This window comes from Onychomys torridus, chromosome 1 (genome assembly GCF_903995425.1).
Source record: "Onychomys torridus chromosome 1, mOncTor1.1, whole genome shotgun sequence".
In the NCBI taxonomy this organism is placed as follows: Eukaryota; Metazoa; Chordata; class Mammalia; order Rodentia; family Cricetidae; genus Onychomys; species Onychomys torridus.
In genome coordinates, this window is record NC_050443.1 from 15,392,777 (window position 1) to 15,416,380 (window position 23,604).

A 23,604-nucleotide genomic window follows, 5' to 3' on the forward strand; every position below is an offset into this window, starting at 1 on the left:
CTCCCATCACCCAGCAAAAGATCACATGTTAGGGGAGATGTATAGTAAGTACAGTATGTACTAACCAGTGAGTGGGGTAGGTAGCAGTCTGTCTGAATCCTGACCCTGATATTTGATTGGCACTGCCCTGGTTCATTGTACCAAAGCTCAAAGGACTAGCCTAGGAGCCCAGTGTCTTTGCATGTCTAGCATAGAGCCAGGCCTAGGAGAACAGCAATTCAGGCTAGGCTTGATGGCACATACCATCTCAGTACTCAACAGGCTGAGTCGGGTGCGTCACGGTGAGTTTGAAGCAAGCCTGGGCTACATTGTGAGTACCAAGCAAGTTTGGGCTACAAAGACCTGTAATCCCAGCACTATGGAGGCCAATGAGAGGACCTCAAGTTCCAGACCAGCCTGAGCTACAGTGAGAACCTGTCTCAAAATTAAAAGAAAGGGGCTGGAAAGAAGGCTCAGCAATTAAGACCACTCACTGCTCTTGTAGAGGACCCAAGTTTGGATCCCAGAACTGACACCAGGCAGCTCACAACCACTCCAGCTCCAGAGGCCATGGGGTTCAGTGCCCTCTTCTGGCCTCCTTAGGCACCTGAACACATGTAACTAACATACACACGCATACAAATACAATTTTTTTTTTTTTTGGCACGTGTGTATTTTCAAGACAGGGCTTCTTTGTGTAGCCCTGGCTGTCCCAGAATTCTCTATGTAGACCAGGCAGGTTTTGAACTCAGAGATCCACCTGCCTCTGCCTCCTGAATGCTGGGACTGAAGTTGTGCACCACCACTGCCTGGTGATGACAAATTGTTTTTAAATCTAAACAAAGCCAGGCGGTGGTAGCACACACCTTTAATCCCAGCAGAGGCAAGTGGATCTCGGTGAGTTCAAGGCCAAACTGGTCTACAGAGCAAGTTCCAGCATAGGCTCCAAAGCTACACAGAGGAAACCCTGTCTCGAAAAAACAAACTAACGCACAAAAACCCAAATAATCTAAACAACAACAACCAAAAAAAATGGCATTTCTGGGTCTTAAATAAGTGGTGAAGCTCCTCAGCCTGCCTCAATCTCCTAAGGTGACCACTACCCCATTATCCCACCCCCGCATGAATGAGTCTCAGCTCACATACACAAGTGCCAAGAAAATATCCACAGCATTGACTTTATCCTGTTTATTGGGGTGCCACCATGGGCGGGAGGCACAATAAAGCTATTTCGCCTCGATTCCCTGACACCACCCCAGCTAACTACCTCGTATATAAATACATATAAAGTCAGTCAGTAGAAAAGGAAGACGTGTCAGCCCTGGAAGACTTAGGGCTTAGGGAAGAGGTAGGTTCCTGTCCTCACCAAGCCCGTCTGTGTGGGCCAGGAAGCCAAGGTTCTGGAGCGGTGCTGGAGCACAGGGACAGCGTGGTTTCTGCCCCATTCCAGAGTTCTAGAGTCTTTGGTTAGAACCAGGCTAGTCCATGGTCAGGGTCAGAAGCCCCACCCACTTGTGCTTCTGGGCAACCTGGAAGTTCATTCAGTATGTGGGTAGGGCACTTAGACAGTGAAGCAAGGCAGCTCTAGTTCCCAAGGAGAAACCTCCTCCCTGCCTCGGAAACGCCTTCCTGTCACTGGACTCTACTGAGACAGGAGAGCCCGGGGTCAAGGGCAGAAGGAGGAAGTCCTGAGGCTGGAGCTGGTGCACCAAGGAAGGAAGATGGTCACAGTGCTGGCACAGGTGGATGTGGCTGTGGTCTGGCTCTGCAGCAGCTTGAAGAGTCCACAGAGGAACAAAGGTTCCTTCCAGGCCTTGGCAGGGAGGAGGGATGCACGGTAGCATCGGCAGGTATCCCATGTCGTCACACCCTCCTCTCAGCAGTTGGACGGCCTCCAGAAGGGGCTGTCACTGCCCGAGGAGGACAGCAGCTCCTGCAGGTCTTCACAAGGTGCCTGATCCTCTGGGGAACAGAAGTCAACCTGCTGAAGCTCTGGGCTCAGAAAGCCAGCTCAAGGAGGGGTTCTTGGCTCTTCCAGCGGTGGCCCCGGTACTCATTAGCTTTCCTAGCTGATCAGGATGCCCTCCCTATTCATGTTCTGCTAACTCTATGACTCCATCTATCCTGTCCCCCAAAGCTCCTCAGACCACACTGGTCTGGTGATACCTTGAAGTCCCTCGTCTTCCACCAGCAGCCTCAGGCCTGACGACACCTTAGGGCTCCTCCAGCCAGACACATGCTGTACCTTGCAAGTGAATCTAGCAGCAGATGAGATCAGCTCTGGGCCAGCCCCTGAAGGAGGCGGATCAAATTGTCCAGACCCCAGAGGTAGCCATCCTCACGGTTGCCCTCGGCCCAAGGCAGCCTGTGACTGAGCGTTTGGTGGTCAGGCAGGGCCACTGTCTTGCCGAAGTCAATCATCCAGACCTTGGCCAGGCCGGTGTGGTCATGCACAAAGAGAAGAGAACTGCCCACTACCTGCAGCAGTTAGTGAGAGAGACGCAGTTAGAGAGAGGAGCAGGCACTAGCCAATCGATTCCCCAGTGAGCAGTACAGCAGAGTAGTAGACGACAGAAACTCTGGAACAAGGCTGCCCTTGTTCAAATCCTGACTCTGCTACTTCTGGGCTGTGTAGCCTTGGGCAAGCATCTTACCCTCTCTGTGACTCTGCTTCCACATATACAAACTGAGAACAATAGTATAATTTACACACACAAAGCATTTCAAATGTTTTCTAGAATACAACAAATACACAATATATGTTACCAGTGTGTATGTGTGTGTGTGTGTGTGTGTGTGTGTGTGTGTTTATTATGAGGATGGCCTAGAGCTTCCAACAAGCTAAGCAGGAGTTCACAGGCTGAGCTACAGCCCTAGCCCATTACCTTCATTTTCTAGCTCTCATTTCTTGTTTGTCTGACAGGTCTTACATAGTCCCAGATGGCCTTGAATTATCTATATAGTCAAGAATACCCTTCAACTCCAGATCCCCCTGCCTCCACCTCCCATGTGCTGGCCTGAACTCCCAGCCCAACTGCTTCCTCCTCCCAGGTGCTAGAACACTGAGAGCCAGCACCTGGGCTATTTCCTATCATCATTTTTTACACCACAGCACAAAAATGGCATCCAGGATGTGACTGGGTCAGAGGGCTCGGACTGGACAGAACTGGAAAACTCTAAAATAGGGCAGTAGCTTCTTAGGCCTAGGGACTGCGGCTGATGATGTTAGGCAAGTGGCTTCCTTCCTTTGGCCTTGGTGTCCTGTCTGCAGAATGGGGAAGTTGGTAACACTCTCCCTCCTGGGGTCACAGTACCAACCTACAAGCCACAGGCTCATCAAGTGCCTCCCAGTGTCTGCCTTGAAGCACACCTTGGTGGGTGCTGTTAGTGGCACTTTAATTTACTTGTGTGGGATTATGGATTAGACAATCATTGCTGAACAGGTGTGGTAACACACATCCACAATCCAAGCATTTGGGAGGCAGATGCAGAAAAAGAGTCACAAATCTGAGGTCAACCTAGGCTATGGCAATGTAGTGAACTCCAGGCCTGCCGAAGCTACAGAGTAAACTTGTCTCAAAAAAAAAAAAAGGGCAGTAAGCCGGTCATGGTGATGCACACCTTTAAATACAACACTCAGAAGGCAGAGGCAGGAGGCAGGTGGATATCTATGAGCTAAGGGGAAGCCTAGGCTACAAAATGAAACTCTATCTCAAAACCAAATGGCCTGGTGAGATGGCTCAAAACATAAAGGCACGTGCCACCAAACCTGATGATCTGAGTTCAATTCCTAGGACCTGCACAGCAGAAGGAGAGAACTAACCCCCTCTGACCTCCACAAGAGTACCATGGCACATATACACCCCCATCCCACATTCACATACTCTAAATACAGTTTTGAAAATTATATAACAGGCTGGGCAGTGGTGGCGCACGCCTTTAATTCCAGCACGCGGGAAGCAGAGCCAGGTGGATCTCTGTGAGTTTGAGGCCAACCTGGTCTACAGAGTGAGTTCCAGGAAAGGTGTAAAACTACACAGAGAAACCCTGTCTCCCAATACCAAAAACCAAAACAAAAACAAAAAACAAACAAAAAACAAACAAACAAACAAACACACGAAAAACAAGAGCCTGTCTAGAGAGCCAGATGCTGTCAGGCCTCATGATTATAAGCCATAGTCTTAGCTACTTGGGAAGCTGAGGCAGGAGGATTGAAAGTACAAGGCCTATAGCCTTTACTACAGAGTGAGCTCAAGGGCAGCCTGGGCAACTTAAATCCTATCTCAAAATAAAAACCTAAAGAGGTTAACCTAGTCTACATAGTGAGTCCCAGACTAGCCAAAAATACATAGTAAGAACCTCTCAAAAAAAAAAGGATGAAAAGTTGGGGATATATCTCAGTTGGCAGAGTGTCTGCCCCCAAGCAAGTTGACACACACCCATAATCCCACACTTAGGAAGTAGAGGCAGGAGGATCAAAAGTCCAGGTCATCCTTAGCAACAGAGCAAATGCCTGCCTGGGCTACATGAGATCCTGGGTTCAAATCCCCAGTACCAAACAGAAGAGAGGCAGACAGACACCAGCCAGGCCTGGATGCATGTTGCCATATGGTAAACGTCCAGGACTGCTATGTCTCTCCAATTGTCAGGGAAACTGGAAATGCCGATTTCTATGTGAAATTTCATATTTCAAATGGAGGCAAGATCCTAGGCCAGCAAAACCAAACAAGGAGAGGAGAGGCCTCTACTCCCACATGAAGCCTGAAGATAGTAACAGGGACAACGGTGACATTTGACCAGAACAAACAGGATGATGACAGCTGGCACCCACTACGGTTTACCACGGGCTGGGCTCTAATACATTAGTCTATTTAACCTGCATCAGTGCCCACGTGGCTGCTGCTGTCACCCACACTACATGTGCCAGAGACACTGGGGCCTCCTGGGGTGGCTGCCTGGGCTTAGGAGGCTGAGAAGAAGCAGAGCTGGGATTGAGACATGTACAGGCAAGACTTCCAGCTCAGGGCTTTCTAGAAAAGTCAGAGACACCACTGAGAAGAGGGGAAATGGCTGAGAGGCCGAGGGAAGGGCTTGGAGAAGAGAGGAATGCCATCACTTCTCTGTCAAGCGAACAGCCTCAGAGGCACAGGGCGACAGCAAGCACAGTGGCATACAACTATAATCCTAGCACTGGCCAAGGCTAAGGCAAGAGAATCAGGAGTTCTAGGCCAGTCTAAGCAACACAGCAAGTTTGAGGTCAACCTGGGCTACGTGAAATCCACAAAACAAAACACACACACACACACACACACACACACACACCCGTGACCTGGCAAGATGGCGCAGTGGGTAGGGCTCTTGTTGGCAAGCCTGGTGACCTGAGTTTGATCTCCAGGACCCACAAGGAGAAAACAGACTCTGTCAGGGTGTCCTCTGTCCTCCAAGTATGCACTAGCCCCTCCACACACACAAATAAATAAAAACATAAAACACCTGAACAAAAAAGCAAACGCTAAGAGAGCCTGGCTAGGAGAGGAAAGAAAAGGCAAGAACCACCCACCAAGGGAGGCACATAGAGACACACCATTACAGCCACAAACTGATGCTAAGAACCCGGAGTAACAACCGTGAATGCCTCTGTATGCCCCAAAGGTCACTTTCCAGTGACTCACAATCCTCGGCAGTCCCCTGCCCTTGTCGGAGCAAATGAAACTGTCTGGATGGGATAGGCTGGGTGTGGTGATGTTCCCTATAATCCCTGCATGTGGGGGGCTGAGGTAGGAGAATTGTGAGTATGAGGCCACCCTGGGCTACATGGAACTGTCTCAAAAAACCACGCCTCTTCCAAAGGAAAAAAAGCTACGATTGGGGGTTGCTGAGCACAGTGACTGAGAAACCCTGGTTTTGACTCCCAAGTCCTGGAGGGAGTCAAAAAGAAGGAAACTGAGGAGAGTCCAAAGTCATACGCAGAGCCAGACTTATCCCCAGACCTCCTGGCTTGAATCCATGTCCCACTCCCTCCCTTCGGGATCCCCGAAACTGGCTGGAGCCCACATACACCGATGGCACCTAGGGCTCGCACCTCATGGGTCTTGAAGAAGGGGGAGTTCTCCAGAGCCTCGCGGAGGTCCTCTAGTCGCGCCACGTACTTTCTCTGAGTGTGAGAGGAGGGTAGCTCATTAGTACAGAAATGCAGCAAGCTCTTGGTGAGCCACCTTGAGATGAGATCCCACCCTGTCATCCTAGACGGTCAGTCAAGAGGGGACAAAGGGAACCAGGAAATGGCGGGAAGAGGGGGTACTGGCATGAAGCCAATAAGATGGTGCACACATGAGTGAGATGGATGAAATGAATCCCCACCAGTCCCCACAGCTCCCTCATAAGAGGTGGAATCAGTCTCCCCTCCCCCTGAGCCAGGCCTGGTCTCTGCCCAACACCGTGCTGTGCCTTGACACCAGGGGCCTCAGACATAACACTTGCTATCTTAGCTTCCTGTTCCCATGGTGAGAAGAGCGCAGGCTAGCCTGCTAGATTGAACAGACAGACAGACACCCAAGTCCCGAACAAGGCTGTGAACCAAGGTAGACATAAAAGCCGTGCTAGTCAGGACCAGCCAGGACCAGCCAGTCTCAGCCAAGCCACCAGCTGCTAGCAGACTGTGAGCAAGGCCGGCCAGGATCAGCCCAGCCCAACCTCGCCCAGCCCAAGCAAAGGAGCATGACTCAGAAGCAACAATAAATGGTGGCTGTCTTTAGTGCCTCCGTATTAGGATATGAGCGTCCCACTCACCAGGATTCCAAGGTCCCCATCCACAAAGTCTTCCAGGACCTTTGTCACCTGCTCCCGAGCTTGGGTCTTCTTGAAGTTGGTATTGCAGGTCCCATCGGCCTTCTGCAAAGCAAGATGGGAACTGTCGTCATGTGTGCTGCTTCCCCCAACCATGATAACCCCACTCGGGGAGACGGTCCACCTGCCACTCTTACATAACCTGTCCTCCCACAGCTAACAAGGCTGAGCCCATCTTGCACATCAAGCTGTTAAGGGATCAGGATTTGGATTTAGCAATGATTCTGCCACTGTCTATGGGAGTGGGCTTAAACGAGTCCATCTCTTTTTGAGACAGAGTCATGTGTATCTGAGGCTAACCAAAAAACTCACTACATAGCTAAGGCTGACCTTGAACCCCTGATCCTTCCGCCTCCTTTTCCCAAGTGCACTACCTCACTCAGCTTAAACAAGTCCTCAGCCTCAGATGCCTCATGGGCGGGTATCTACTTCCTAGAGCTGCTGGTGCAACAGTTACCTGAGACTGGGCATGTAGGACGTGGGCCCGCAAAATAAATGAGCAAACATTCCCTGTGCTGACTTCAAACTCCGGATTCCCTGCTTCGCAAGTGGACAGGAGCCACCACACCTGGCTATCCTGACTTATTAACTATGTGATTAATTATTCAAACAGATGTGGGTGGGGAGCCCGAGCCAAGAGTCTCGTTGTATGCTAGGTAAGTAAGTGCACTATTACTGTGTTACAGCTCCAGTCTCTACTTAGCTGTCAGTGTTTGTTCAGTACTACTGCAAATTGAACCGAGGGCCTCACACACGCTCACAAGCCTTCTAACACTGAGCTACAACACCCAGGCCTCCTTTTCCCTTTTAACTTTTTATTTTTGACACAAGGTATCTCTAAGTTGCCCAGGCTAGTCCTAAACTTACTCTGTAACTTGGATTGAAGCTGTGATCCTCCTGCCTTTGGGGATGAAAGGTGTAGCTACAATATCCAGCTTTCCAAGTATATTTAATTTATGAAATAAAAACTTAAAAGATCCTTCCAGCCACTGCATTCCACAATGGAGGGAAGCAGATCATGTTTGGGAGGCCAGGGAGGCTGGGACGGAGAAAAGGCTGGACTAGGGGAAAGAGAAGCTGGTACATGAAGACACTCCAGGAGACAGATAAAGAAACCCCGCCTCTGCTGGACGCAGGGACAAGAAGTGAGGCCTTTCTCAGACCAGGCCGTCTGGACTCTGCAGACATGGGCCTGCTTCCTTCTAGCATTGCCGGCCTCCCATGGTCCATAAGAATCCCAGTCCACTGTTCCAGTCCCAGAACTCTTGAGTGTCAAACAAACTGGCTCACTCCTGGCCCTCACCTTGATGCCTTCTATCCGGAAGCCTAGGGTAGAAGTTGAGCTCAGGGTCTCCCTCCACTGCATATATCGGGGCTTGGTGACCGCACCCTGAGCGTGCTCCTCAGGAGTGGGGGCCCCAGGGTCCACTGCCACCATCTTCTCATACATATCTTTCCGGGGCTTGGGCCGTTCTCGGGCCTTCACCAGCTCCTCTTCCAGGTAGGTCCTAAGCACAGGACATGTGACAAAGGAAACCATTAAGCACGGAACTGGAAGGCTCACACTTCCTGGTGGGGGTGGAGGTGCAGGTCTTTGAGCCCAGCACTTGGAGGCAGAGGCCGGTGGATCTCTGTGAGTTTGAGGCCAACCTGAGTTACCTAGTGAGAGACTCTGTCTCAAAACAACAGAACAAACAAAAACCCAGTCAACTACAGAAGTTCAAACAGCGAAGCTTTCAGAAGAAAACAAGAGAGCAGTTTCATGCTGTTATTATAGAAGGCAAAGGTGTTTTTCAAACACAAGGCCATTAACAACGACAAAACCAAAACCAATGTCTGACAAAACAGAAGTACTTGTGCTTATTGGTGTTTGGTTACCACTGATCTAAAACACTTGGGACCAGCAGCTGGAGAGATGGCTTCAGTGCTCTTTCAGAGGACCTGCGTTCCAGTCCCAGCACCACAAGGTGGTTCACAAGTGTCTGTAGCTCCAGTCCTAACTGAACTAACACCCTCTCCTGGCCTCTTTGGGCATAAGGCACACAAACACATGTGCAGGCACAACATCTGCCCACAAAATTAAGAAACAGCCTCCCAGCACCAGCACCCACATGGCAGTTTGCAAGTGTCTATAACTCCAGTTCCAGAGCAGCTGATGCCCTCTTCCAGACTCCTTGGGCACTAGGTACACACATGGTGCAGATGTGCGTCAGGCAAAACACCGCAACCCATAAAATTTAAAAAAAATAAAAGGAAAATTTAAATAAATAAACAAATACCTGGAACCAAAAGTACTTCTGATTTTGAAGGTTTCAGATTTTAGAATTATCACATGAAGCTTCCAATTTCACCAGAAGTTTGGAATTTCAGATTTTTAAAAACTGGCAGAGGGAACATGCTTGTTTGGAGGAAAGGGGACAGTTTTCAGGAGCTGGTGGTTGGCCACCATATGGGTCATGGGGGTGGAACTCAAGTTGTCAGGTTGGGCAGCATGAGCTTTACCCAGACAGCTGTCTCACCAGCCCCAGATTTTTCTTATTTTATTTAACTTTGAGACCCTCCTGGTCTGGAACTACTGTATAGACCAGGCTAGCCTCAACTTCATAGAGATCCAACTACCACTGTCTTCTGAGAGCTGGAATTAAAGGCAGGCCATTTGTTTTTATTTATTTTACTTTGTTATTTATATCTGTGAGTCTGTGTAGATATACGGACAACATGTGCATGAAGGAGCCCTTGAAGCCAGCAGAAGGCCATAGATTCCCCTGGGGCTGGGGCTGCAAGCTGCTGTGAGCCACAGGTGCTAGGCACCCAACACAGGTCCTCTGGAAGAGCAGCAAGTGCCTGTGACCAGGGAGTCACCTCTTGAGTCCCAGCACTATTTTCAAAGAAGGAACAATGATGATTTATGAAGAGAAAGTGAGGAAATCCCCGGACTGGTAGACGGGCCAAGGAAAGAATAACAGAATTGCAGATGTTTTTGTTATTAGAGTTGTTTAATGGTATTAATAGAGTAAAATGGCAAATGCAAGGCCATGGGTTTGGTCCTCAGTTCCAAGGAAAAAAGAGAGAGAGACAGAGTGAAATTAGAAAGTTAGAAAATATACACATTATCTGTGTGTGTGTGTGTGTGTGTGTGTGTGTGTGTGTGTGTGTGCGCGCGCGCGCGCAAAACAAAGGATTTAGATCCAGAATAAGTAAATAACTAATAAAAAGAGAGAGAGAGAATCAGGCATGACGGTGTGGTGGTTTGAAAGAAAATGGCCCCCAAAGGGAGTGGCACTATTAGGAGGTGTGGCTTTGTTGCATGCAGTAGCTGTGACCTTGTTGAAGGAAGTGTGTCACTGCAGGGATGGGCTTTGAGTTCTTCTATGCTCAGGCTACTCCCAGAGTCACAGTTGACTTTCTAATCAAGATGTAGCCAGCACCATGTCTGCCAGCACGCCACCATGCTCTCCGTCATGATGATAATAGACTGAACCTCTGAAACTGTAAGTGAACCGCCACAATTAAATGTTTTCCTTTTTAAGAGTTGCTGTAGTCACGGTGTCTCTTCACAGCAATAGAAACCCTAACTAAGACAGTGGTGTATATTTACAATGCTAACACTTAGGAGGCAGAGGCAGGAGGATTGCCATTTCTGAGACTGTTGGATCTACATATTGAGTTCCACATCAGCCATGGCTATACAACAGATCCTGTCTCAAACACAAAATTAAAACAAAACAAAACTAACCAACCAACTAAACAAACAAAACCTAGGGCTGCGGATGTAGCTCAATGATGTAGCTGACAGGGCTTGCCCAACATGCACAAAGCCCTACATTCAACTCCCAGCACCAACATAAAATAAAAGACAGTACTGACTGAGTAACCACTACAGCCAAAGTGAGTCCTTAACTCTAGAACTAGCCGGGCGGTGGTGGCGCACGCCTTTGATCCCAGCACTCGGGAGGCAGAGCCAGGTGGATCTCTGTGAGTTGGCCAGCCTGGTCTATAGAGTGAGTTCCAGGAGAGCCAGGACAGCCAGGACTGTTACACAGAGACCAAACCAAACCAAACCAAACAGAAAACTCTAGGAACCAAAAAGTAAATAAACACAAGTCTGGCTTGGGGCTGGGAATGTGGCTCAGTTGGCAGACTACCTGCCTAGCACGAATGAAGCCTCGGGGTTTATCTTCACTTAAGCCACATATGGTGTCATATGTCTGTAAAACTCAGCACTTGGGACCTGAAACTCAAGGCTATCCTTGGCTGTATAGCCAGAATGAGGCCAGCCTGGGTTACAAGAGACACTCTCAAAAAGAAAAAGACAAAGAAAAAAAAATAAGCAAACACAATGAACATTATTCCAGTGTATATCCAGTAGTTTAAATGATGAAACAGGTGATACCAAGATAGAACCAAAAATACAAGAAAGAACAGCAGGCCTGCACACCTGGAACCCTCACAGCAGGCCTGCACACCTGGAACCCTCACAGCAGACTGGCACATCTGGAACCTTCGTAAGCCACTGGCAGGAATGCACACTGATTCAGGAACTTTGAGTTGACTTGGCCCTATTTTCAAAAACGTCCATCCTTGCTGGGCGGTGGTGGTGCACACCTTTAATCCCAGCACTCGGGAGGCACAGCCAGGCAGATCTCTGTGGCCAGCCTGGGCTACAGAGCGAGATCCAGGACAGGCACCAAAAACTACAGAGAAACCCAGTCTCAAAAAACAAAACAAAACAAAACAAAAAGTCCACCCTGAGTGTTCCATGGCTGCCCAATCCCACCTGCTGCCCATCTTGCAGTCCATGATAGAGGGGCCCTCAAAGTCAGCCAGGAGATCTTCCATCTGGTTGAAGTCCTGGCCATCCCGATGCACCATGCCGTAATAAACAGGCACAAAAGGCTGCAGGGGGTCTCCCATCAGCTGTTCCAAGCTGCGCTGCTCACACTGACAGAAACGCTTCAGAATCCGACCATCCTCACCAGCCTGGAAGTTCCCTGTGGAAAGCAAGCAGATCCAGGAGAGAATGCATCAGACCGAGACCTGCCCCCCCCTCCATGCATCACACCAAGCATCGCCATCTTGCCAGACACTCCCAGCAATGCCGTCACTCCACCCATTTTTGTTGTGTTGTTTTGAGATGGGGGCATTTTGTTTGTTGTTTGTCTTTTCTGAGACAACTGGCCTTGAACTCTGGCCTTGAAGACCTCGCCTGCCTCTGCCTGCGCCCAGTGCTGGGACTTAAGGCTCCCACGCCCAGTTCACACCTTGCTTTAGATGGGCTTCTTTCTACTCTCTGCTGTTTATACGGGGTCCTATTTACACCACAGTGTACCATTATTTATTTTGCAAGGCAAAAAATTCATTTATTTTGCCTTGAGTTTCAGGTCCCAAGTGCTGAGTTTTACAGACATATAACACCATATGTTACTTAAGTGAAGATAAACCCAGGGCTTCATGCATGCTAGGCAGGTAGTCTGCCAACTGAGCCACATTCCCATCCCCAAGCAAGACTTTTATTTTGCATTTTTACTTTTATTTGTATGCATGTGTGTATGTGTGTGTGTGTTCACAGAGGCCAGAAGAAGGCACCAGAACCCCTAGAGTTACATACAGGCAATTGCAAGCTACTCAATATGGATGCTGGAATCCAGCACAGGCCTTGAGGAGCAATGCATGCCCTTAACCACTGAGCCATCTCGTCAGATTCTTTCTTTTTTATTTTTTATTTTTTTTTTTGGTTTTTCAAGACAGGGTTTCTCTGTGTAGCTTTGCACCTTTCCTGGAACTCTCTTTGGAGACCAGGCTGGCCTCGAACTCACAGAGATCCACCTGCCTCTGCCTCCCGAATGCTGGGACTAAAAGCATGCGCCGCCACCACCACCCGGCCCAGATTCTATTTCTTAATTTAAAAAATATTTTGTGATTGTTCTGTGTGAACCTGTGCATGATGTGATTAAGGGTGAGTGTATGCCAAGACCATCTTGTGGAGGCAGGTTTCTCCTCCAACATGGACTCCAGAGATTCAACTCAGGGCATCAGGCTTGCCCAGAAAATGCCTATATTCCATGAGCTACCTGGTCAGCCCTGTTTTGTAATTCTGAATGGGTGCTCTTGTCCTCAAAGGGAACTCTGAGATCTGGGTTGAAACATGACTCTCCACAACAGACTTGCAAATGCAAAAGCCACTTGGGTCTGTCTAAATTAATTCATGTTAGAAACAGTGGCTTGAGCCTATAATCCCGGAAATTGGAAATTAGAAAGTTCAGGCAGGAGAACTGACCCAAGTTTGAGCCTAGTTCAGGATACACAGTGAATTCAAGCTTGGGCTTCAACAGCAAGACTCCAGGTTTAAAATAAATAAATAATAAAACTCATAATTCTGGCATTATCTGGAGCACTTACATGACTAAGGCAGAATTCCAAATATTTCCTTTTTTTTCTTTCTTTTCTTTTTTTTCTTTTTCTTTTTTTGTTTGTTTGTTTGTTTGTTAGGGCAAAGGGATAGTTTTGCTGACATTAAGGTCTTGCTACATAGCCCAGGCTGGCCTCTAACTTGGCAATCCCCCTGCCTCAGCCTTCCAAGTGCTGGGATTATAAAGTGTGCCAAACCAGGAGTAGTGGTGCAATCTTTTAATCCCAGCATTTCGGAGGCAGAGGCAAGAGGATCTCTGTGAGTTTGAACTTTACATAGTGTGTTCCAGGCCAGTCAGGACTATACAGTGAAACACTGTCTCAAACAAACAAGCAAATAATAATACAATAAATGTTGCCACCATGCCTAGCTTTCAGGTTATATTGGGCCAAAGATGGTGGCAACAGTGTTTTCTGTTCCACCTGAGATGTTTCCTGTATGCAGAGACACAAGGCCACGTGACTTTGGTTTGAGGGTCTGCTTGTGGGAGATACAACAATAGTTCAGGGATTCAGTTCTGTTTCTCAGTGGCCTGTGTCCCACTCTCTCAAAACTTTGCTCTTAACTCTTCAGTTGATCCTGCAAAGGTGGTAAGATTCCTTCTGTATTAATGTGGGAAACTGAATTCCAGGAAGGGAGAGCACAAGCCTGCTAGGGTCACCCTAAATAAGGCACAGATGCAGGATGTGAAGCAGTACCCATCCACTCCAACAGAATGCTAAGGAACCACGTCTACCCAGACCTAGCCAGGTGTGGTACACGCCTTTGATCCCAGCATTCAGGAGGCAGAGGCAAATGGATCTCTGTGAATTCAAGGCCATTCTGGTCTATAGAGTGAGTTCTGGGCTAGCAAGGGCTACATAGATTCTATCTCAAAATAAATAATAAAATAATTACTAGGCCAAATGTTTCTCATAGCAGCCCCATAGTGTGGAAACTGTCACCAAGCCAATAGTAAAGGCAAGTGAATTTATACAGAGCCGTGTTCTCCTTAGTCCGAACGCCCATGCCAGCCCTGACTATCTGTCCACCGGGTCCCCCGTCTCACCAGCATGTCCAGAGAGCTGGACCCAGGGGTAGTGGTGCTTACGGAAGGACACCATGAAGGGCGAGTACTTCAGAGCTGTCTTCAGCTTCTTCCAGGGCTTGCTCTGTAGGGAGGGCAAGCATGAAGTATGGGTCAAGGTCAGGGAATTACTGTCCTGGGGGCTTCATGGTCCTCAAGTTTATTGGGGTTGCCAAGCCCCACTTAGTCCAGCCGGTGGGGAAGTCTGCCTCTATTATTTTCTCTGTTCTGTCTCTGTGTCTTTGTTGTATGAGCAAGGATAGGCTAGGTTTGGTTACCATAGCAATCACCAAAATTCAGTACCCTAAAACCCACATCACAAAATGTGGAAGCCAAGCCTCTCTGCCTCTAAATCTGGAGCAAACCATAGAGACAAGAGTGAGGCCACAGAAAGAGGCAGCCACAGAATGAGGCAGATGACAAAGGTGAGGAGCTTTGGCTTGTCCCCCTTCTGACAGACTCTGGTCCTTTTTTTTAAAAATTTGCTTACTTTTATTTTATTGGTATTCTGTAAGTATGTCTGTGTGAGGGTGTCAGGTCCCCTGGAACTGAAGTTACAGACAATTGTGAGCTGCCATGTGGGTGCTGGGAATTGAAGCTGGGTCCTCTAGAAAAGAGCAGCCAGTGCTCTTAACCGCTGAGCCATCTCTGCAGCCCTGACTGTTCTCCTGAACTGAGGTTAATGACTTGCTGTGCCAGTGAACTGTGACCGGAAGTGTTACTTCCAGGTGGAAGCTGCAGAGCCAATTCAGATGCCCCATGTTCAGCTCCATGGTGGAGGCAGGGAGCTGGGCAAGCGAACAGGCCTCGGCCACTAAAGGAGGACAGCACAGAGCAGGACCCCCACCCCACAACCATAGCTAATTCATTGTGCAGTATGAGCAAAAGTAAACTTTTGCTGTTGCTCTAAGTCATTCAGATTTGGGGGCAATTTGTTACCATAGCAGATCTTTAAAAGAGTATTTAGACTTACTGATATGTATGGAAGTTTTGCCTACATGTATGTATGTGAACCATATGTATGCCTGGGGCTCATGGAGGTAAGAAGGCACTGACTCCCCTGAAACTGGAATTTATGGATAGTTGTACACTGTCATGTGAGTGCTGGGAACTGAATCCAGGTCCTCTGTAAGAGCCCATGATCTGAACCCTGAGCCATCCCAGCAGACCTTCATTGACTTTGACGAACAGGAAGATAAGCAAGGAGACCTCAAAAGAAATATAGAGGGGCTAGAGAGATGGCTCAGAGGTTGAATGTATACTGTTCTTACAGAGGACCTCAGTTACCCACACTAGACACCCACTGGGGCAGTTCACAACCGCCTGCAACTCCTGCTCCAGAGGCTCTGACACCCTTTTCTGGCCTCCATAGGCACTAAACTCATGTGCACCCTCCACCCCTACACAGGTATATACATAACTAAAAAATAAAAAATCTCATGCAGAGCATGGCACACAACTTAATCCTAGCACTTGGCAGTCAGAGCTCTGGGAATTCATGGCCAGCCTGATATGCATAGCTTCCAGGCTCCAGCTGGCCAGAGTGACACAGGGAGAGACCCTGCCTCAAAAATAAATGAATAAATAATATTAATTTAGTGTGGGTTGTTTTTTGTTTGTTTGTTTGTTTGTTTGTTTGTTTGGAGATACAGTTTCTCTGTGTAGTTCTGGCTGTCTTGGATCTCACTCTGTGGACCAGGCTGGCCTCGAACTCCCAGAGATCCACCTGCTTCTGTGTCCTGAGTGCTGGGATCAGAGGTGTGCACCACTACACCTAGCTGAGACCCTGTTTCAGGGTAACAAAAATTAGGGCCAACAAGATGGCTGAGGGTGGAGAGGGTGGGGATTGGGGGTAAAAGTGCTTGCTGACAAACTGAAGACTTCAGTTCAATCCCCAGAACCCAAAAAAGCAAGAGCACAGAAGGATGGTAGAAAGAAAGATAGATGGAAGGAAAGGGAAAGAGTTGGGGGCGGAGGGAGAGGCAGAGAGAGGGAGTGCAACAGGAAACCAGAGAAGGCAGGGGTGCAGCTCAGCAAAAGTGTGAAGACACAGCTGCCCAGGGCTCTGGACCTGACCCTACACTGCTCAAAAAGAGACAGATCCACAGCGGGACTCAGTCAACTGCATCATGCTGCTGCAGGTCTGACTGAGGCGTGTGTTCGTGCCTGTACACACACACTTACCCCAGGCACACGGTGGCCCGTAGTATGAACTGGGAGAGTAGGTCACCTACAGGGAAGGAAGCTGTGTGCTCACCCTGCATTGCCCCCAGGTTCAAGGGCATGTTTTCTCCCAGCTCTCCAGCACACAGCCAACTGGAGGGAGCCAGGTGCTGAGCAGGGCGTCAGGGTGGTAGACAGCATGGGATCCAGGAAGGACTGTTTTCTCCCGTGGGGAGGAGATGATTAATCAAGGTTCCTGTTTACTAAGCACCTGGAACATTCCAGGCACCATGACAAAGACTGTGTGCCATACCCTATTTAATCCTAAAAACAGCCCCGGGAAGATTGTTGTCTGTGTCACAGGGGAGGAAACAGACTCAGAGGTGAAGCCACTGGCCTATAGACCAGGCACAGTGCTGGGTTTCTGGTTCTACTCTGACCCCACTGCCCTGGAGCTTACCCACTGCATTCCAGCTGGACTGAAGCTTATGGAGGAGGGGGGCTGCTGGGTTACAAGTGTGTCTCTAGCACCTGATGTGACACAGCAGGTGTTTCGAAAACATTGCTTGGAATAAAGGTTACTAGACACTGTCTTTTATTATCATAAACATGTAGTATGCTCTCTTTTTCTCTTTCTCTTGTTCACTGTACTGGAGATGACATCCTAGACTTCCTACATGCTAGACAAACTCACCACAAGTGTTCTACTACTGAGCCACATCCCAGCCCCTCACTGGGGGATTCTAGGCAGGTGCTCTACCACTGAGCCACACCCCAGCCCCTCACTGGAGGATTCTAGGCAGGTGCTCTACCACTGAGCCACACCCCAGCCCCTCACTGGGGGATTCTAGGCAGGTGCTCTACCACTGAGCCACACCCCAGCCCCTCACTGGGGGATTCTAGGCAGGGGCTCTACCACTGAGCCACACCCCAGCCCCTCACTGGGGGATTCTAGGCAGGGGCTCTACCACTGAGCCACACCCCAGCCCCTCACTGGGGGATTCTAGGCAGGGGATCTACCACTGAGCCACACCCCAGCCCCTCACTGGGGGATTCTAGGCAGGGGTTCTACCACTGAGCCACACCCCAGCCCCTCACTGGGGGATTCTAGGCAGGGGCTCTACCACTGAGCCATATCCCCAAGCCTTTCTCTTTTAAGTATATCTTTTTTGTTGGGGGGGGGGGTTCAAGACAGGGTTTCTCTGTGTAGCTTTGCGCCTTTCCTGGATCTCGCTCTGTAGACCAGGCTGGCTTTGAACTCACACAGATCTGCCTGCCTCTGCCTCCTGAGTGCTGGGATTAAAGGCGTGCACCACTACCACCTGGCCTTTTAAGTATATCTTAATCAGGGCTTTCTGGAAATACTTTATCATGGCCTTAGCTCACACGTCCTCCTCCTTCAGGAAGCCCTCTCTGATACCCTAGATCTGGCCAACTGTATACTAGAGACTCCCACAACCCCCTAAGCTTCTCTCATTCATCCCTGACCACACAAGCTATTAGTGTCTGGAGACCCATCTGTGTCTTAAGGGAGGCAACTCTCTCTGAGTTCAAGGTTTTAACTCTGGTCTATGTGGAGTTCCAGGCCAGACAGGACAACATGGTGAGACCCTGTGTTAAACCTGAGAGTCCTAAGGATAATGTTTTAGTCTCACATTTGTCTCATAAGATTAAAAAGAAAGAGCCCTGTCTTGATCCCCAGTGTCCCCAGCAGTACAGGCGCTCAGGAAACAATCATTATCTATTTAGAACAGGATGGGGAAAAGGAAAGGCCAGTTAGGATTAGGAGTTCAAGGTCACTTTCAGCTACATAGTGAGTTCAAGGCCAGCCTGAGCTATGAGATTTTGTTTTAAAAACAAACAAGGTGTGTGTGTGGGAGGGGGGTGACAGAGCTGGGACACTATGGTCAGATGTGATTTCAAAACTAAGAGAAGGAAGCAGGGGCTGTCAGCAGTGAGACAATACAAGCAGGCATCGGTGATGGGGGGCCTCGTACACCCAGGCTTAACAGCAGGACAGTTAGGACAGCAAAGGGTGGCCACCTCAAGATTGGAGGCTCTGACACAGCCTTGGGTTCCCGAGGGCTTTGGGAAGGCAGAGGAAGTGTCTTGGCAAGTGTGGCAACTAAGGAAGCTTCTGGAAAGACGAAGAATTTGAGACAAAGAGGCCTTAGGAAGAAGGCAAGATGGAGACAGATGCATAGGCCAAAGGGGCTAACATGGAAACTTTGAAACCCAACCAGAAATAAGTCCAAAATTGTGGACTTGTCTTAGACAATACTAAGCACAAGATGCCTTTCTGTGCCTCAGTTTCCCCATCTATAAAACAAAGATGAGAAGAACGCTCGTCTCTCAGTACTGCTGGGACTCGAGGACACACCTGAAAGTTTCAGGCCATCCTAGACTACACAGTGAGACTCAATGTCAAACTGAATAGAAGAGAAGGAAGGGGGGCGGGTGGGAGGGAGGGAAGGACAGGCAAGGAAGCGCTGTGTACAGCCTGTGACCTCAGCTACTTGGGAGGCTGACTGAGGTAGGAAAATGGTACGTTCAAGTTTGCCAGGGATACACACCAAGTTCAAGGCCTGCTAACATGGGAAACCTTGCCTCAAAGTAAATACTGGAAAAGAGAACTGAGAATGTAGCTCAGGGGTAGCCTGCCTAGCATTTACAAGGCCCTGGGCTCATTCAACTCCTCAGGTTCAAACACACACACACACCAGAAGCAGGGCCAGTGAGATGGCTCAGCAGATAGATGTACTTTCTGCCAAACCAGACAGCCTGAGTTTGATCCCTAGATCCCAGACAGTGAGAGAAACAACCTCCCCAAGCTGTCCCGTGACCTTCATGTGCATGCTGCAGCATGTGCACATCCACACACTAGACAGAATAAATAAATACAAGGAACAAAACAGCAAAGCAAAGAGGTATAAAGTACCTCGAGCAGGGCATGGTAAAGCATAGCTGTAATCTGAGCACTCAAGAGGCTGAGGCAAGAGCATCGCCATCAGTTCAAACCCAGCCAGGGCCACAGCAGCTACGCAGTGAGTTCCAAGCTAGCCTGTACAACTCAACAAGACTACTTAGCAAGTCTCCAAGGCAGACAGAGAGAGTGGGTAGGAGAGAAAGGATGGAGGGCAGGGAAAGGAGGCAGACATCTAGACAGGCACTTACAGTTTCTAGTATATGAGAAGGGTTTGAATATATATATATATATATATATATATATATATATATATATATATATATATATAGGCAGCTCAGGCACATTTCAAACTTAGGTTAATCTTTTCCTTCAGCCTCCCAAATGCTGAGATTACAGGTGTAAGCCACAGCACCAAGCCTAGGGGCTAAATCTTTGTTTGTTTATAGATAGGGTCTCACTATGTCACCATGCTGGCTGGCCTGGAATTCACTATGTAGACCAGATATACCTGCCTGTGCCTGCGGGATTAAAGGCGTGCACCACCACATAGCTTCCAGGTGGTTAAATCTTAAGTGTGTGACCTCCTTGGATGAATGATTTCATCTCTTGTGCCTCGGTTTCTTCATCTATAAAAAGGGATAACAATAGTATGTGTGTCATAGGGCTGCCGGGAGGCGTAATGAACCAGCGGAGCGTGACGTGAGCATGACAGTTGCTGCCATCCATGTTGCTCTTGCTATTAGTCACGCAGTTCCAGCTCAGCTGTGCAGAGACGTCAAAGAGCTGAGAGGGTAGACACAGGGAAGAGCCATGGCAGAAAGCCCTGGGGGCCTGGCTCTTTTGTGTGGGCATTAGCACGTCTAGGCAGGTCTGTTTCTCACAGCTGGGGCCACATGTGTGAACATGTCCCTGAGGGAGGTACGCTAGCTAAAGGGGGATCAAGGTAGATTCCAAGGGCCCAAGCCCAGTAGGAGGACTCCACAGACAAGCTGGCAAGCAGACGGACTCTGAACTCCACCTGGGGCTCTTTCCACACCTGCATCTGCTCTGCTCCCTCCCTCCCTGAACCTGCCCTGCTTGCTCCTCTGATTCATCAGGACAGAGCCGCACCCACTGTTGGGTGTGAAGGTGGAAAATGTAAATAAGAGTCTGAAGGAGCCCCTTGGGGAGCAGAGGACAATAGGGACACTAGGTGGGTACCTGGGTAGGCTGAGGATGCCTGAGCATTTTGCCCTTTGAACATCTAATGAAAAGCCAGAGATAGCCAGCCTGGTGCTCATGCATGTAATTCCAGCACTTTGAAGGACTGAGGTAACAAGATCCTTATCACAAGTTCAAGGCCAGCCTGGTAGGTACCTGGCCTGGCTGAAGATCCATGAGCATTTTGCCCTTTGAATTTTTTTTTTTAAAGATTGTATTTTAAATTATGTGTATGTGGGTGTGGGCAGGCATATGTGACTGCTGGTACCCACAGAGTAAGAGGCATTGGATCCCCCTGGACATGGAATTACAGGTAGTTGTGAGCCATCCCATCATGCTGGAAATAGAGCTCTGGAATCTTCTGCAAGGGCAGTATGTGCTTTGTTTTGTTTTGTTTTATGAGACAGGGTTTCTGTGGGTAGCTTTGGAGCCTGTCCTGGAACTCACTCTGGTCTCACTCAGAGATCCACCTGCCTCTGCCTCCTGAGTGCTGGGATTAAAGGCATGCGCCACCACTCCCGGCCCAGTATGTGCTGAGCCATCTCTGCAGCCCCCTTAAATAGTTAATGAAAGATAGAACAGATGGGCTTGTTGGCTCATCCCAGCCTTTGGGAACCTCAAGGTAGTAAAACTGTCCTAAATTCAAGGCTAACCTAGATACATGTTGGATACCTGGCTATTCCTGACTATCTGGCCCTTTGACCATCTAATAAAAGCTGGAGACAGCAGGCATGCCTATAAGCCCAGCCTTGGAAAGGCTGATGGGGGACTGGGGAGATGGCTCAAAACACTTGTGCTCCTGCAGAGGGCTGGGGTTCCATTCACAGCACTGACATAGTGGCTCATCACCATCTCTACCTCCAGTTCCCAGGGCTCTACCCCACCCCACATGACCTTCCCAGGCAGCACATCCATGCACATAGTACACATACATACATGCAGGAGAAACACTCATAAAATAAACAAATTCAAATAAAAGTTTTTAAAAAAGGCTTAAGGCATCAGGATGGCCACGAGTTCAAGGCCAGCCTTGCTTCCCAGTGAATATGGTCTACACAGCAAACTATCTCAATGCACCCCACCCCCACCCCCAGCACTATGGAACTTGTCAGTAATCCCAGCACTTAGAGCAGCAGAGGCTGGATAATCAAGAGTTCAAAGCCAGCCTCAGTTACATGGGAAGTTTGAGGTTGAGGTTACAGAAGAGTGTCTAAAGAGGGAAAAAAAAGTAAAAAAGAAAACCATGGGCTCAATCAAGACATCTGAGAATGAGTGTGCATTCCTTCTACCTTATTGGTGTTCCTCAGAGCTGGTTATCAGACCCCTCCAGAGGACTCAACAGAAGTTACAGACTTACACAACCTTACGATGTCAGATGTTCCTAGGCAAGATGGAGTCAGTCAGTGATCCTCCACTGCGGACAGGCCACCCCCCAGAACAAGTGACCAAGGAGGAAAGCCAGAAATGAAAGGGGAAAGGTCCCAGGAGTCATGAAATGGGTTAGTAACCCGGCTGTCAGAGGGAGGTGGTCCCCGGATGGAAGCGGTATCTAGAGAACACTTTCTAAGCCAAGGCAGAACGGATGGGAGGGTGGAGGGCATGCTCTGGGGAAGAATGGGTCCTACTCACTCCAGATCTGTCCTCCGGATCGCTGGTACCTCCGCCCCCAGCTACCAAGTCATCCTCAGATTCATCAAAAGAGGAGGCAGAGGAGAAGCCCCCAGTGCCCCCCTCAATCCGGGATGGGGGTCCAACCGGTTGGGCCTCAGGCTCAGGAGTCTCGGGGGTGATGATGAGGCGGGGTACAGGACACAGGGAGTTGCACCCCAGGTGGGAGCACAGGTTAGTCACCAACTCCCCAGGCTCTGGTTCCTCTAATGGATCATCTCCATTGGATTCCCCCAAAACGCTGTCAGCCCAGGGACCGTCAATGCCAGGTTGAATCCAGGCACCATCAGTGTCTTGTGTTGAAAAACCATTACTTCCAGGCTGTTTCCAGGCTGTCTGAGTACTCTGTCGTATGAGGGAGGCATGAGTTTGGGAGTCTGTCCAGGGGCCGTCGGTGTCATGTGGTGTCCTGGAACCATCCGCGGATGATTCTTCGCAGGGGCCATCAGCCCTTGGTTCTGGTGAGGGGCAGACTCCGTCTGGGTGAGTTTGGAGTTGGGACGTGCTGAGGTGGGTCCGGAGGTGATCAGCCCAGGGCTTGTCCCTCTCTGGCAGAGTCTGCCACAGCTCGAGTCTTTCCAGTCCGGTCCAGGACTCATCAAGCCCTGGTTGGATATAGAGGCTGGCTCTCTTTGGCTGAGACGGGAGGTCGGATTTATGAGGATCAGTTCGAAAGCCATCTGTCCAGGAACCGGCCATCTCCATCTCTACCCCGGCGCCGTTCCTTTCTGGAAGTGTCTGGAGGTTGGACCCGTCTAGCTCCTTATTTTGGCTGGGCTTCTCCGACTCTGCTCCTAGCCCAGCTGCTTCGCACACCGCGTGCCCGTCTCCACAAGATTCTGCCTGTGGATCATCCGGACACCTCACAGGCCCGAGGTCGGTTCTCTCCGCCTCAGAGTGCAGGCTGGACCCCTCAGTCCAGGCCTGAGGCCCGCCCCTCTCTGACCGTCCCGTCGGGCCACCCGCTCCGGGCCCAGGTCGCTGCAGTCCCGGCTGTCGCCGCCGCCCACCTCGCAGCGCCTCCAGCCCCATGCGGGCCCCGGCGGGCAGTGCTCCGGCCTCCGCCTCGCTCAGGCTCCCCCGGCACGGGCAGCGCCTCATGCCCGCTCCCTCGGCTCGGGCTTCGGCCCGTCCGGCCCCACCTTCCCCTTTAAATCCTACGAGGGGTGTGGCTGGGGCGCCCCAACTCGTGGGTTCCGGCCCGCCGAGCTCCAGGCCGCCCGGACACGCAGGGGTTAACCGATACTCCGCCTCCCAGGGAAAGCCCAAAACACCGCCCCCCACCGGATGTGACGAACGTGGGGCGGAACCTCGGCTGGCACCGCGGGTCTCACTGGGAAAGAAAGA

The 23,604-nt window shown here is 49.8% G+C and overlaps 1 protein-coding gene across 2 annotated transcripts; it reads right to left on the minus strand.

Moving 5' to 3' along the window:
• Positions 1-1,162: 1,162 nt before the first annotated feature.
• Itpkc (inositol-trisphosphate 3-kinase C) lies at positions 1,163-23,484 on the minus strand. Of its 2 annotated transcripts, none has more exons than XM_036186582.1 (7): positions 22,219-23,484; positions 14,325-14,385; positions 11,603-11,816; positions 8,129-8,333; positions 6,769-6,870; positions 6,062-6,133; positions 1,163-2,457 (listed from the first exon to the last, which is right to left on the minus strand). In XM_036186582.1, exons 1-7 carry the CDS (start codon positions 23,356-23,358, stop codon positions 2,254-2,256), a joined length of 1,998 nt encoding a protein of 665 aa, XP_036042475.1. In that variant the 5' UTR covers positions 23,359-23,484; the 3' UTR covers positions 1,163-2,253. The 2 variants fall into 2 exon arrangements, with proteins under 2 accessions (XP_036042475.1, XP_036042467.1); XM_036186574.1 differs by having other exon boundaries at positions 14,283-14,385.
• Positions 23,485-23,604: the final 120 nt, after the last annotated feature.

Excerpts from the sequence above, each read along its gene's own strand:
- Itpkc (XM_036186574.1), bottom strand. The coding sequence starts at position 23,358 with ATGAGGCGCTGCCCGTGCCGGGGGAGCCTGAGCGAGGCGGAGGCCGGA. Across the intron at positions 8,334-11,602 it reads GACTGCAAGATGGGCAGCAG|GACCTACCTGGAAGAGGAGC; the intron begins GTGGGATTGGGC and ends TCCTGTGCTTAG. Across the intron at positions 6,134-6,768 it reads ATGGGGACCTTGGAATCCTG|AGAAAGTACGTGGCGCGACT; the intron begins GTGAGTGGGACG and ends TCTCACACTCAG.